At 42.1% G+C, this 16,621-nt stretch overlaps 1 protein-coding gene across 5 annotated transcripts in view; it reads right to left on the reverse strand.

Annotated features, from left to right (window-relative positions):
• EMB (embigin) overlaps positions 1-16,621 on the reverse strand; it is a 69,438-nt gene that overhangs the window by 32,855 nt on the left and 19,962 nt on the right. For all 5 annotated transcript variants that reach the window (XM_070476660.1, XM_070476659.1, XM_020881111.2 and 2 more), the window contains one exon: positions 12,895-12,984. In XM_070476660.1, coding sequence (XP_070332761.1) covers positions 12,895-12,984 — 90 coding nt within the window. The remainder of the gene's footprint in view (positions 1-12,894; positions 12,985-16,621) is intronic.

Raw genomic sequence — 16,621 nt, forward strand, 5'->3', positions numbered from 1 at the left:
TTTTATGGAACTTGGCTCCAAACAAAAAATCCACTTGAAAGAGTAAAAGTACAGGAATTAGGAAAAGCTATTTTTTGTAAAAAAAATTAACAAAAGTATAATGTTTCAAGAAGTAATATTAATTTGTTAGTGATGCTGGAAAACACCAAGAAAATCAATGATATAAAATAAGCAGAATTTTTCAGATTGCAAGTTGGAAACAATTAGTGGACCAGGAAATCAACTTAGTTACCACCAGATTTTTTTTTAATGGGTTGTAAAAGAGAAATCATTAAAGTGTAACACATCTATTACATGTGGGTGTTGCTTGACATGTGCATGCATGCATGGTAGTACATCAGTTCACAAGGTAAATCATTGCTTACTTTGTAGAGCACTATTAAAAGTTTGAAAAACATTGAAACGGTAGAGAAACAAAATAGCATAGGGGAATTTGTAATATGACTAGGGTGGTATTTCAAAATAGTAAGGAAAAAAAGAACTATTCAGGCAAGGATTTGGGCACATTAGCTACATATGTAAAATAATATATCTATATAAAATATGTCTATATAAAATAATACATCTATATAATAAAGTTAGTGTTCTATCACACACAATACAAAAACCATGTTTTAAATGGTTTAAAAATGGAAAGTTAAAAAACTCCTATGAAAATATTAACAGAGGTGCATAAATAAAATTTAATACATAATAAAAAACATAAAATTTTAAAGAAAGAATATTTGCAATTTTTATAAAAAGTAAAAATTGCTACTCAAAATTTACAGCTGTCTCATTTGTGTGAACTCAAGACCATATAAGCCCAATGGTTTCCCTGGTGACTCAGACAGTAAAGAATCTTCCCACAGTGCAGGAGACCTGGGTTCCATCCCTGGGTCTGGAAGATCCCCTGGAGAAGGGAATGGCTATCCACTTTAGTATTCTTGCCTGGAGAATTCCACAGATAGAGGAGCCTGACAGGCTACCATCTCTTGGGTCGCAAAGAGTCAGACATGACTGAGCAACTAACACTTTCACTTTTTTCATAAGCCCAACAGACAAGTGAATAAATGATATTAACATATAAATGCGCACATATATATGTATGTCTAACTCCAGAATGCAAATTAAAACAACGGGTAGACCTTTTCATGCTCGTAATAGCAAAGAGTTTAATATCAAGTCTGGTCAGGATCTAGAGAAAACTATACTCAAATATGCAAGTGGGGGAGAGGAGCAAATTATCAAGATACTTTGGAGGGTAGTTTGCAAGTAGGGATTAAAATGTGCATAGTTTCTAATTCAGCAATTCTATTTTGTGGTATTTATCCTAGAAGAACAAAAACAACCATGCCCAGAAAGAGATATGGAGAAGTGTCTGTTGCTCTGTGGTTTACATTAGAAAAAAATTTAAGCAAATTAAGGTCTCTTAAGAGAATAATACCCAAGCCTGTGTATCTATACTATGCATACAGGTAAAGAACATGCTACACGCATAGATGATATGGCTAGAACCCCCAGAATTAATGTTGAATGATGACCAAAATAAAGCAATATTCAGATGGATACATATGGGTTTATACTATTAATATTAAAGAGTAGCCAAAAATACTATAAAGTTTCTATGGTTACTACACATACATTGAACAGAGGTTACCAGTGGAAAAGAGAGAGATCTGAGAATGGAGACAGTGAACAGTCAAGTCTGACAAGTTTAGTTTTTAACCCCAGAAGTTCTATTCAGCTATTTTTCAAAAGTGATTTTTTTTTCCCTTTCAGTTTTACTGAGATATGCTTGACATACAGCCCTGTATAAGTTCAGTGCATACATCATAATGACTAGACCTACATATATTGGAAAATGATTGTCCATCACCTTATACAGATATCCCCCAACAGATTTTTTTTTAATAGCATAATGTTCTTTTCTCATGTTTCAAGTATTTCTTCCTTCACGTTCTTCCCTATTCTAGAGTCTGAAGTGCTGGAAGGTGTAATCCTACTGCTCCTTAGTGGATGCTCAGTACTAGAACTGCTTCATTGCACTTCACATTTCTGTCTTGCAAGCAGCTCCAAATATGAATTGCAGAGCCAAGGAGAAAGACTCCTTCTTCCACAGATGTTTTTCATTTGCTTTCCTGCAGAAGTATCACCTGTCAGGGGTCATTTTTGTGTTATTTCTCAGGTTGGAAGCTCCTGTATCATGCAAGTAATGTAAATCTGAATTCCAGCCTCAGGGAGAGCAGGCTTTTGTCTTAGAAAGCTCATGGAAGTCTTTTGTTTCGGTGCAGAACAAGGCTAAAACCAAGAAGCCAGCTGAGCATCTCCTTGTGCTAACCAGCTGTTTTTTACACTGTGTGAATCCTTTCTCTGTGTTTATAGAATTCTGAGGGTTTTCAGCTTCAGCTTTCTGGGGCTTTTCAGTTCCAACTCCCCTCCTTGCCTAAATTCAAGGCCTTGTTCTAAGTCTGTGGCTATGAGAACTCAAGTGCCTCGGCAACAAACACAAGGAAACCTAATATGACATCAATCCACAATTAGATCCCTGATCTAATTATAATTCTTGACAAACAACTTAAATTAATTTTACAGTGTTTGCCTTTATAAACTTCCCCATTTTGTAGTCCAGTGGAACACAATTCAAGTGCTTCCTAAATCTGTCTCCTGGGCTATAGTCTTCCATTTGGCTCAAATAACACTCTTTTCCATTTCTATTATAGACTGGTTTATTGATTATATCTTTTGGCAGTACTTAGCTATATATATATATACTTAAAAGATTTTATATTTAAAAGAATGAATGTTTGCTATATTTTAGATTTTCTAGATGTGTCAAGAGAACTGTCAGAGTCTCTAATTTATTGTGGGCTAGAAATAACATTTTAGTATTTCTTAAAATGAATTCATTTTTATTTATGTAATTTAAAATTAATTTTAAAAATACTGGATACATATAAGAGAAATAGAAACAGTACTTCTCTATCTGTGCTTTATGGGGGACATAGCTTTTAACTTAATTCTCAAAGATGGGGAGGATTTGAAATCAGCAAAAGGGCACAGAAAAGGCTTTTAATTGATCAGGTTCCCTGTCCCACTTATGCTCAGCACCATCATCTAACCTTTAGGTGAAATTTTTTATTAAATGTTAACAACCATGTGATTATTAAATCATCTGTCTCCCCACGCTGAGGGGACAGGGAACAGTAACATAGGTATTCTTTTTTATGTGCCAAGCAGTGGTTTACAATTGAGGATGTTTTTGTCTACCAGGGGACATGTGACAATATCTGGAGACATTTTTGGTTGTCACAACTTGGTAGGTGCTGCTCAGATCTAGTGGATAGAAGCCAAGGATGATGCTAAACATCCTACAGTGCCCCCAAACATGCATCCCCCTGACCCCAGTAACAGAGAATTATCTAGCCCAAAATGTCAGTGTTTATGATAATGAGACACTCTAGCACAAAAAAAGCTGCTGACAGCTATTATCAATTGTGTTATATGACGGATCCCTCTTCCATCTTCTCTTTCACTCTTTGTGTATATTAGGATTCACAGTCCTTTTCCTCTGTACATCAACAGTCTACTTAAGATTTGATAGCTGGTGATCTGCTTCTGAGAAACATCCTAAACAAGTACGCCTCACTGGAATCATTCTCAGATCTTCTCTGCAACAAAGCATCTGAGCAGCCAAATTTAAGGGACACTCATTTCATTCAGTTCAGTTCAGTTCAGTCGCTCAGTCATGTCCTGCAGGGAGCCGGCCTGAACGTACAGGCCCCTTACGGCCCTAAGAGAGAACAAAGGGTCTCTCTTTGTCCTGCCACCACTTCTTGTTAAAGTATAGACTGGCATTTGTCCCCTTCAGGGAAAAAACACCCCGGTGACCTTTTGCCTGTTTTCCTGGTGCTGATAAACGCATCATGCTTGAAGCCTGTTTTCTATCTAGTTAATGTTCTATTGATCTTAATCATGTTGGGTGCTAGGGTAATGCTTTACTGATCTTAAGTGGAGGAATTTAAAACATCTGTGCCTGTAGCTCTGCACATATGCAAACCTTTGATCTATTTTTAGTAACTCCTGTTAGCATATATATAGGTGTGGTATTCTTCAATAAAGTTGTTGGAATCAGGCGCAAGCTGACTCCGTCCCTCTCAACCCCATCTTTCTGAGTCTTTTTTCCTAGGTACTCTGGTAATTGCGTTCTTGACCAGTTCATTTGCCGGCAGGCTCTGGCAAGTGGCGCCCAAACAGGGACTTAAACGGATTCCAGTGTACAGCCACCCAAAGACTGAAAGTTATCCCACGGGAGGTTTCTACGAGTTCAGGCATTGTGGATAATTGTGGGTGGAGAGGGTATAGTTGAGAGTAAAAATCATGGGGCAAGATAATAGTAGACAGTTCTTTGTTTCTATGTTAAAAACCATGTTAAAAGCTAGAGGAGTTTCGGTGTCTCAGCGGAAACTGGTAAGATTTCTTGCTTTCGTAGAGGAAACTTGTCCTTGGTTCCCGGAGGAAGGAACTGTTAACTTGGAGACTTGGGCAAAGGTGGGAGAACAAATTCAAACTGCTTATACTCTCCATGGGCCAGATAGGGTTCCTCTTGATGCTTATTCCCTATGGACTTTAATAAGAGATTGTTTGAACCCAGAACACAAAAGCAAGAAACTTGAAACAGCTTTGAAACTTATAACACCCAAATGTTCAAATACTTCCCAGAGGGTAGCGGAGCACATATATGACTCCCCAATAATTCCAGGTCCTAGAAAAAATGATGATGAGACTATTGTTCTCAAGTAAGATTCTGATTCAGGACTCTCCCCTGAAGACCGAGACGATTTAAGAGAGCAGGCTTTTGAGTATAATAAAGAAAGTTGGGATGCCTTTATAGTAACTAAACACAAAAATAAAGATAAAGGCTCCCCCTTTTCTGAACTTAAAGATATGTTAACATCCATATCTCAGAGAATAGAACAACTAGACTTGTTACCTTTGGATACAGCAAAACCATTGCATTCTAAAACGCCATCTGTTGTAGCCGGTTTAGATCCTGACCCGCTGCCACCGCCCGTCCCATTCCTTCCCCCTCCTCTCGCAGGAAGTTCTATATAAACAGACTAGAACAAGGGTAGTGTGAAAAAGGGAGGGCCTCCCGGGAGTTGCTTTTCGTGTGGACAACTGGGACATCATATGGCCCAATGTCCTAAGAAAAATAATTTAGATAGTACAAAGAATCCTGATGTATGCCCCAGATGCAAAAAAGGAAAACATTGGGCCAGGGACTGTAGATCAAAAATGGATATAGAAGGCAAACCTCTTCCTCCACAGTCGGGAAACTGGGTGAGGGGCCAGCCCCAGGCCCCAAAACAATGTTATGGGGCACTTCAGACCGAGCCTCAGCCAAATCTAATCGACTCGGCATTAAAAGCCTTTTCCGAGCCACCCCAGGCAGCGCAGGACTGGACTTGTGTGCCACCACCCACACAGTATTAACGCCTGATGTGGGAATGCAAGCCATTCCAACTGGAGTTTTCGGGCCGTTACCAAAAGGAGCTGTAGCACTACTTATTGGTAGAAGTAGTTGGGACTATGAAACGGTTGTCAGTGTCCCCAGGGGTGATTGACGCAGACTACACGGGGGAACTTAAAATTATGGCCCATGCACCTTCAAATATAATTAGCATTCCCACCAATCAACGAATAGCACAACTGGTTTTGCTACCTCTTCATTTAGAGGGGAAAACTGCTTCTAAACGAGAACGAAAGACTGACGGTTTTGGCTCTTCTGATGTATATTGGGCGCAGTCCATTTCTGCTGAGCGTCCCAAACTAGATCTTTTATTGAAAATAAAAAATTTACAGGGATCTTAGACACTGGTGTGGATGTGTCAGTTATAGCTGAAGAGCACTGGCCTCAGCATTGGCCCAAACAGGAGGCCTTTTCCACGTTACGGGGAATAGGACAATCTCAAAATCCACAGCAGAGCAGCAGTATCCTACATTGGAAAGACTCTGAAGGACATGAGGGAGATTTCAACCTTTCATTCTCCCTCATCTCCCAGTTAACTTATGGGGAAGAGATGTAATGCAACAAATGGGGGTTTATATTTTTGCTCCAAATCAGATTATTTCCAAGATGATGATGAATCAAGGGTTACTTCCCCAGCAGGGGTTAGGAAGAAATAATCAAGGTATTACCCAACCAGTTATGCCTATTTCTAAACCTTCTAGATCTGGATTAGGTTGTTTTTAACGGGGGCTACTAATTCTCCTGTAATCCATGCAGACCCAATCAGTTGGAAAACTGATGAACCTGTCTGGGTTGATCAGTGGCCCCTGACTAAAGAGAAAATTTCTGCAGCTGAGCAATTGATACAGGAGCAGTTGCAATTAGGACATATTGAGCCATTCAACTCCCCTTGGAATTCCCCCATATTTGTTATTAAAAGGAAGTCTGGCAGGTGGAGGTTGTTACAAGACCTTAGCAAAGTTAATGAAACTATGGTGGTTATGGGACCACTCCAGCCCGGCTTGCCCTCACCTGCTGGGATACCCCGTGCAACCTATAAAATAATTATAGATTTAAAAGATTGTTTTTATACTTCTACATCCTAACGATTGTCATCACTTTGCTTTTAGTTCTAATGGAATTGCTGCTTTTGTGGTTAATAATACTTCTTTTTCCTGGCAGACTGGATATACCTCCGCTCAAGAAGTCAAACTCTCAGCGGTTCACAAAGTCTGTTCTCAATATCTCTTACAGCCTTTTAATTTGTTAATGGATAGTAAATATATTGTTCATGCCTTACAATATATAGAAACTGTTCCCTTCATTTCCACTACTAATTCTAATATTCAGTATTTACTGCGCTCAATTCAATCTCTTCTTCAACAGCGTGCCTCACCTTGCTTTTCTGGGCATTTACGTGCCCATACTGGGCTTCCTGGACCTTTATCTATGGGAAATCAAATAGCTGATTCTCATACTCGAGTCCTTCTTTCACAGGTAGATGCAGCACAACAATCACATGCCTTACATCATCAAAATAGCAATACCCTTCATCTGCAATTTCAAATCCCACGAGAAACTGCCCGACAAATTGTTAAATCTTGTTCTGTTTGTCCTCAATTTCTTCCACTCCCTCATCTAGGTGTCAACCCTCATGGACTCTTACCTAATCACCTTTGGCAGATGGATGTCACTCATGTTCCTTCCTTTGGTCGCTTAAAATATGTTCATGTATCTATTAACATATTTTTGGGTTATATCGTGGCTTCCCTACAAACTGGCGAAGCTGCAAAACATTCCATTTCACATTGCCTGTATGCCTTCTCTATTTTAGGTATGCCAAAAATTATAAAAACCGACAATGGCCCCGGTTACATTTCCTCTGCCTTTAAGACTTTTTGTTCCTCCTTTTCCATTACCTTAAAAACAGGAATTCCATATAATCCCCAGGGCCAAGGCATTGTCAAGAGTGCCAATCAGATCCTGAAATTGCAACTACAAAAAATACAAAAGGGGGAGCTCTACCCCCTTTTACCTCGAAATTATCTTAATCATGCTTTATATATTTTAAATTTTTTAATTTTAGATAAAGAAGGACACTCAGCTGCCCAGAGATTTTGGGACCCTCAAATCTCTAGTAAGAAACCAATGGTATTATGGAAAGACCCATTAGACAATTCATGGCATGGTCCGGATCCGGTATTAATTTGGGGGAGGGGTCATGTATGTGTTTTCTCACAGGATGCCGAAACACCGTGCTAGCTCCCGGAAAGGCTGGTACGCCAGACGGAGAAGATCACTGAACCAGCAAAGGAGTCGGCTGTCTCTACAGCAGAGAAATGCATTCCCGACAGCTCAGCAGATGCATGAGCTCATCTTAAAAGCAAGAAGGATGGCCGCTGACACTGCTCAACCCCGATCTGCTCTGGCCTATATTGTTCTTACATTAGCACGTGCAGTAATTAATCACGCTTTCCCCCAGTGCTCCTGACTGATTTGAAGGTGATTATTATCAAGTTTGGGATGAATGTTTCTGGATGACCCCTGAAAAAGGACAGCTACACAGCTACTGACCCCTGCCAACATTTGCTAGGAGCAAAAGACTCATACCAACATTTGAAGGCTGAACACTCCCAGGAAACCTGATGAAACATATGGGACTGTTACTTACCTACAAATGTAAAATTGTGATAGATGTGACGTTTGATACTAATAAGTCCTTTGTGTGGCCTGGGTCAGACTGGAACAATAATCCTGGTATAAGATGAGTAACTCCTAACAATACCCGATGGGTTTGTGGAATTGTTGATGTTTTCTCATTTACAGGCACAACGGGTTCCCCTGAGGGAGATATAATTGCCAATAGTTTAAAGAAAAGGGGGAGCTGCAGGGAGCCGGCCTGAACATACAGGCCCCTTACGGCCCTAAGAGAGAACAAAGGGTCTCTCTTTGTCCTGCCGCCACTTCTTGTTAAAGTATAGACTGGCATTTGTCCCCTTCAGGGAAAAAACACCCCGGTGACCTTTTGCCTGTTTTCCTGGTGCTGATAAACGCATCATGCTTGAAGCCTGTTTTCTATCTAGTTAATGTTCTATTGATCTTAATCATGTTGGGTGGGTGCTAGGGTAATGCTTTACTGATCTTAAGTGGAGGAATTTAAAACATCTGTGCCTGTAGCTCTGCACATATGCAAACCTTTGATCTATTTTTAGTAACTCCTGTTAGCATATATTTAGGTGTGGTATTCTTCAATAAAGTTGTTGGAATCAGACGCAAGCTGACTCCGTCCCTCTCAACCCCATCTTTCTGAGTCTTATTTCCTAGGTACTCTGGTAATTGCGTTCTCGACCAGTTCGTTTGCCAGCAGGCTCCGGCAATGTCCAACTCTTTGGGACCCCATGAACTGCAGCATGCCCGGCCTCCCTGTCCATCACCAACTCCCAGAGTCCACCCAAACCCATGTTCATTGTGTCGGTGATGCCATCCAACCATCTCATCCTCTGTCGTCCCCTTCTCCTCCTGCCCTCAATCTGTCCCAGCATCAGGGTCTTTTCAAATGAGTCAGCTCTTCGCATCAGGTGGCCAAAATCTTGGAGTTTCAGCTTCAACATCAGTTCTTTACATTTTCTCAAACTCACTGACCAGTCACTTGAACCTGGAATCTGAGTTCTAACCCAGACTTCCTGCCTAGCTGGTCTAAACCACATGGCTGCCTTTCCCTACCTGGACTAATCTTCCCAAATTTTACTCTATGCTTTAATATATTCATTTGTACCTCCAATGCCTGCTTTGTCTACCTCCCTGTTTCATCAGGTCCTTGCCAGGACAGCTAATCACATCTTAAAATGGTAAATAAAATGTGCCAGTGGGGACAGCCTATGCCAACATTACCAGGGTAGTCAAGAAAACTGCCAGCAGATGTTTTGATTGTAACCTCTTTGGTTAAACGGTAACACACAGATGGAGACACCAATCACCATAACATACACAGAGAAAGAAAAAAATAAAACAATAAAGAAACATTCTGATTGCTGTAATGCAAACAATGACTTCTGAATATTGACACTGGGAAACCTAGCACAGTGATATAAAAATAGTCCATTGTTAAAAGATCAATTTTGAAACCCAGTGGTATCAGACAACTGGAAAAAAAGCATACCTTATTCTTAGTCAAGTCAGTTATACTTTTACAAATATATCCACTATCTTAGCAAGCGCAATTTCCAAGACAAACCTATTGAGCAAGAAGCAATTAAAATACCCTCGTTTTCATTGGTTTTGAAACTGTTTCCATAGTCTCAAAAACAAAGCTAAGTTTCCTTAAAATAGGTATAATTATATTAGGAACTCTGTTGAAAGAAATGAGTAACTGGGCATTAAGAAAGATTGCATACCAAAAAAAAAAAAAAAAAGAAAGGCTGTGTACATAGTATAATGGTTAATAGTAGAGCCCCTGGTGCCAGAGAGTCTGGTTTGAAAATCAAACTCCCAACTTACCACCTGTGACTGTGGTCAGCTCACTTGGTCTCTCAGTGCTTCTTTTTCCTCATGAGCAAGTTGCAAATAGTAGCAATATCTATTGCTTAGGGTTCTTATGAGGTTTAAGCTCAGTTATGTGTAAAAATACACACCTGGCACCTAGACATTACCTTGTATCTGTTAGGTAAATTACTAGCAATATTTTTAAAACATAAAACCAGTAGACAATTTGCTATCATGACTCAAAGGTCATGCTGTTCACTCTCCAAGGCACAGGACCTGTTTCTCAGTCTCAAGCATCTGTGAGTCAGTATGCTGTGAACTGGGGTCCACTCTGCAACCAGTGTTCACATTTAGATCTCTCTACAAGACATTTTGTCCCAAAAGAGATGAACTGTTAAAAAGGCCAGAGGAAAAGAAAAAATAATAAGCAACAAAACAGAAATGTTGTTAAGCACAATTCAAATAAACAAGGTGAAAATACATGAAAACATTCTCTTGATGAAGTACCTTAAAAATCCTAGTGATAACAATAAGAAGAAAGCCTGCTGCTGCTGCTAAGTCACTTCAGTTGTGTCCAACTCTGTGCGACCCCCTAGACGGCAGCCCAACAGGCTCCCCCATCCCTGGGATTCTCCAGGCAAGAACACTGGACTGGGCTGCCATTTCCTTCTCCAATGCATGAAAGTGAAAAGTGAAAGTGAAGTCGCTCAGTCGTGTCCGACTCTTTGTGACCCCATGGACTGCAGCCTACCAGGCTCCTCCGTCCATGGGATTTTCCAGGCAAGAGTACTGGAGTGGGGTGCCTTCTCCGAGAAGAAAGCCTATGGTTCCTAATAAACTTAAGTACACCTTCAGATTTAAATTCCATATTTCAATAAAAGCAGTTCCTAAAACCAAACTTTTAGATGGAAAGGCAACCAGAACAACAGCCTATGATGAAAAGGGTCACAGCTCAGAGACGCTGTGTTTCAAAGAAAAGTGAAAGTGAAGGTCGGTCAGTTGTGTCTGACTCCTTGCGCCCCCATGGACTGTAATACAGTCCATGGAATTCTCTAGGCCAGAATACTGAGTGGGTAGCCTTTCCCTTCTCCAGAGGATCTTCCCGGCCCAGGAATCAAACCCAGGTCTGCATTGCAGGCGGATTCTTTACCAGCTGAGCCACAGGGAAACCCAAAGTTAAGGTCATTTTTTTTTTTTTTTGAGTAAAATCAAATCCAGACTTAAATAAGGAACAACTATATTCAAAATGTCCACTGCAATAGGGGAAATGCTGCAAGCTTTGGATCTACAGGCATCTCAATGTCAAATAGAAGAAAAACACTTTTATAAGACAGGATAAGAGGGCTGGAAGGAACTGTTGAGAAGAAATGAAGCTTTTACCCAGTGGTAAAAGCAGACAGCACCACTGGAATGGTGTAATGCATTTACTGCTTGCACAGACTGGGGTAAGCCAGAGTCCAGGTGTCTGAGAGGAAGAAAAAAGCACGACTCAAGTTCGATCAGGCCAAGGTAGACGGGTGTTGTATTAGTTGCTCAGTCATGTCCGACTCTTTGTGACCCCATGGACTGTAGACCACCAGGCTCCTCTGTCCATGGAAAACTCAGGCAAGAATATTGGAGTGGGATGCCAGTCCTTCTCCAAGGGATCTTCCTAACCCAGAGATGAAACCTGGGTCTCCTGCATTGCAGGCAGATTCTTTACCATCTGAGGCAGCAGGGAAGCCCCAAAGCAGACAGTGAGTGATGGGCAGTTGTGAACACCTGCTCTCTTGGATAGTGTAGGAACACTGGTTTTAATAGCAGTTATCAGAACAAAAGAGCAGTTAGGAGTGAAACTCTCCAAACAGGTAAGTAAATAATCAGCCTGACATCAACGAAAAGTCCAATTTTCAGTCTTTTAGTGGGCACCTGATCCTTTTTTCACTGAGCTCCAGCTATACAGGATACATGAGGGGCGTCTCCTGCCAGCATTACCAGGTTAATGGACAGATTTGCAAGCTTATGTCCTTACATAAACCTCTCTTAAAGAAACACTCCGCCCTAAGAAAGGAAAGCAACCACTAGAACCTGTGAAAGGCAAACAACACGCAGCAACACAGGAGTGTGGTGAGCCCTTCTCACAGGAAGGAACACTCTCCAGACGCTAGAATGGGACATCCGGAAACAAACAGGAGTGGCACAAAGTCACAGAGATGCTCTTCTGTCAGAAACCTCACTGCCAACATTCCAGTGGTATCGGATTCCAGGGAGGGCACGCCTTTTACTCATATTAAACAGAGACAGAGAAACCGTTCTTAAGACTAGAGGACAGTTAAAGACTGGACATACACTTGGATAAAACTTATCAATGACTTAATAAGCAGGTTTAGAATTCTAATTATACTTCTAATATTGTTACTAAAACAGATAACTACTCTTAGTCATTTAAAGGGCTCTGAGATTACTTTTAAAGCACTGGAATCCAAAACTGTGAAAAGAGAAAGCCAATCTGGATTTCAGGATTCTTTACTTGGTTTTCCCACAGCACTGTCCCTGACTCATAGATAACATCTTTAATTTCTTTGCCTGAAATTCTTCCAGTAGATGCATGAATTCTCCTCTCAAGGCAGAGTGGCTTGATTGGCTGTACCAGTAAGGTGTGAGGACAACGGAATAGTATCTGCAAATTAAAATGAACCCTCCCCTCTCCCCAGGTGTCTTTCTTCTACAGAGCCTCCCTTAACCTTCCCAGCTGGACTGGCCACCTCCTCCCTGCACTGGAGCACCTCACAGTATTTTAACTGTATGAAATACTGGTGTGTTTCTCCCACCAGACTGTGAGCAGAGATTAGTACTTCATAAGGCAAAATACAGTGGCTTAATTAAAAATAAAAATTATCCGGGTATTATATTATTTGAAACATGAAACATGATACATTTACCAGTCATTGAGATGTTATGACTCTCCAAGGAAAGGTTAGAGTACTTTGTCATCATTTCTTCCTGGACAGGTAGACTTGTATAAGGTGCAGCTGTAAGAAAAAGAACATATGATTACATATTATTATCAAGGTTGAATGACTGCATAAAGTTATTTCACAGCAGCTAAAATACTATATTGTATACTATTAATGAAAAATGTTTTTAGGAATCTCTGATTCACTATGTTCTATATGCTCCATAGACATTTAGAAATACACTGAGTTAATGAAGGTACAAAATTTCCAGTCTTTCTATTTTTTTTCCTGAAAAATCCCTACTGACTTGTATCAGTTGGCTTGAAAAAAAAAAAAATTTCCTTATCCTACAATTTGTAATTTCTTTCTAAAACACAAATGAAGACATTGAGAAATTACATAAAGAGGGCCAGAAAATAAAAGACATTGAAAGGCAGAGAGATGATGAAAGGACAAAAAAGGACAGACAGATCATAATAAAGGGCATAAAAAGTGAAGACAGAGAATGTACTGGGTGCTGGAGGACAGAGAACACACAATTCATGCACAGGAAAGCCTGTGCTGCTGTTTACCAGCTATGGGACAGTACAGCCTTGTTTGGTTTTGTTTTTAGTTGCTAAGTCCTGTCCAGCTCTTCAGTGACCCCACAACTGCAGCATGCCAGGATCCTCTGTCCATGGGATTTCCCAGGCAAGAATACTAGAATGGGTGGCCATTTCCTTCTCCAGGGGATCTTCCTGACCCAGGGATAGAACCCGTTATCTCCTGCATAGGCAGGAAGGTTCTTTACCACTGAGCCACCACCGAAGCCCAAATAAGGAGAGTCTTTATTCCAAAAATTCTACTGTAATCAGGGAAATGCTACAAGCTTTGGATCTACAGGCATCTCAAGTGTCAAATAGAAAAACAAACACTTTTCCTTTATACAGAGGGGTAAGAGGCCTGGAAAGAACTTTTCAGAAGAAATGGGGCAACCTAGTGGGGCAAAGCAGACAGCACCACTGGAGTGTGGTCATGCATTATTGCTTGCTCAGGAGGGGGGCAAGCCGAAGATCAGGGGTCTGAGAGGAAAAGAAAAGCCTGATTCCAATGTGATCAGGCCGAGGCAGACAGTGAGTAATGGGCAGTTGTGAACACCTGCTCTCTTGGATAGTGTAGGAACACTGGTTTTAATAGCAGTATCAGAACAAAAGAGCGGTTAGGAGTGAAACCCTCCAAACAGGTTAAGTAAATAATCAGCCTGACATCAACGAAAAGTCCAATTTTCAGTCTTTCAGTGGGCACCTGATCCTTTTTTCACTGAGCTCCAGCTATACAGGATACATGAGGGGCGTCTCCTGCCAGCATTACCAGGTTAATGGACAGATTTGCAAGCTTATGTCCTTACATAAACCTCTCTTAAAGAAACACTCCGCCCTAAGAAAGGAAAACAACCACTAGAACCTGTGAAAGGCAAACCACACGCAGCAACACAGGAGTGTGGTGAGCCCTTCTCACAGGAAGGAACACACTCCAGACGCTAGAATGGGGCATCCGGAAACAAACAGGAGTGTGGTGAGCCCTTCTCACAGGAAGGAACACTCTCCAGACACTAGAATGGGGCATCCGGAAACAAACAGGAGTGTGGTGAGCCCTTCTCACAGGAAGGAACACTCTCCAGACACTAGAATGGGACATCCGGAAACAAACAGGAGTGTGGTGAGCCCTTCTCACAGGAAGGAACACTCTCCAGACACTAGAATGGGACATCCGGAAACAAACAGGAGTGTGGTGAGCCCTTCTCACAGGAAGGAACACACTCCAGACACTAGAATGGGACATCCGGAAACAAACAGGAGTGTGGTGAGCCCTTCTCACAGGAAGGAACACTCTCCAGACACTAGAATGGAACATCCGGAAACAAACAGGAGTGTGGTGAGCCCTTCTCACAGGAAGGAACACACTCCAGACACTAGAATGGGACATCCGGAAACAAACAGGAGTGTGGTGAGCCCTTCTCACAGGAAGGAACACACTCCAGACACTAGAATGGGACATCCGGAAACAAACAGGAGTGTGGTGAGCCCTTCTCACAGGAAGGAACACTCTCCAGACACTAGAATGGAACATCCGGAAACAAACAGGAGTGTGGTGAGCCCTTCTCACAGGAAGGAACACACTCCAGACACTAGAATGGGACATCCGGAAACAAACAGGAGTGTGGTGAGCCCTTCTCACAGGAAGGAACACACTCCAGACACTAGAATGGGACATCCGGAAACAAACAGGAGTGTGGTGAGCCCTTCTCACAGGAAGGAACACACTCCAGACACTAGAATGGGACATCCGGAAACAAACAGGAGTGTGGTGAGCCCTTCTCACAGGAAGGAACACACTCCAGACACTAGAATGGGGCATCCGGAAACAAACAGGAGTGTGGTGAGCCCTTCTCACAGGAAGGAACACACTCCAGACACTAGAATGGGACATCCGGAAACAAACAGGAGTGTGGTGAGCCCTTCTCACAGGAAGGAACACTCTCCAGACACTAGAATGGGACATCCGGAAACAAACAGGAGTGTGGTGAGCCCTTCTCACAGGAAGGAACACACTCCAGACACTAGAATGGGACATCCGGAAACAAACAGGAGTGTGGTGAGCCCTTCTCACAGGAAGGAACACTCTCCAGACACTAGAATGGGACATCCGGAAACAAACAGGAGTGTGGTGAGCCCTTCTCACAGGAAGGAACACACTCCAGACACTAGAATGGGACATCCGGAAACAAACAGGAGTGTGGTGAGCCCTTCTCACAGGAAGGAACACACTCCAGACACTAGAATGGGACATCCGGAAACAAACAGGAGTGTGGTGAGCCCTTCTCACAGGAAGGAACACTCTCCAGACACTAGAATGGAACATCCGGAAACAAACAGGAGTGTGGTGAGCCCTTCTCACAGGAAGGAACACACTCCAGACACTAGAATGGGACATCCGGAAACAAACAGGAGTGTGGTGAGCCCTTCTCACAGGAAGGAACACACTCCAGACACTAGAATGGGACATCCGGAAACAAACAGGAGTGTGGTGAGCCCTTCTCACAGGAAGGAACACACTCCAGACACTAGAATGGGACATCCGGAAACAAACAGGAGTGTGGTGAGCCCTTCTCACAGGAAGGAACACTCTCCAGACACTAGAATGGAACATCCGGAAACAAACAGGAGTGTGGTGAGCCCTTCTCACAGGAAGGAACACACTCCAGACACTAGAATGGGACATCCGGAAACAAACAGGAGTGTGGTGAGCCCTTCTCACAGGAAGGAACACACTCCAGACACTAGAATGGGACATCCGGAAACAAACAGGAGTGTGGTGAGCCCTTCTCACAGGAAGGAACACACTCCAGACACTAGAATGGGACATCCGGAAACAAACAGGAGTGTGGTGAGCCCTTCTCACAGGAAGGAACACACTCCAGACACTAGAATGGGACATCCGGAAACAAACAGGAGTGTGGTGAGCCCTTCTCACAGGAAGGAACACACTCCAGACACTAGAATGGAACATCCGGAAACAAACAGGAGTGTGGTGAGCCCTTCTCACAGGAAGGAACACACTCCAGACACTAGAATGGGACATCCGGAAACAAACAGGAGTGGCACAAAGTCACAGAGATGTTCTCCTGTCAGAAACCTCACTGCCAACATTCCAGTGGTATCAGATTCCAGGG

Source organism: Odocoileus virginianus, chromosome 14 (assembly GCF_023699985.2).
Source record: "Odocoileus virginianus isolate 20LAN1187 ecotype Illinois chromosome 14, Ovbor_1.2, whole genome shotgun sequence".
Classification (NCBI taxonomy): domain Eukaryota; kingdom Metazoa; phylum Chordata; class Mammalia; order Artiodactyla; family Cervidae; genus Odocoileus; species Odocoileus virginianus.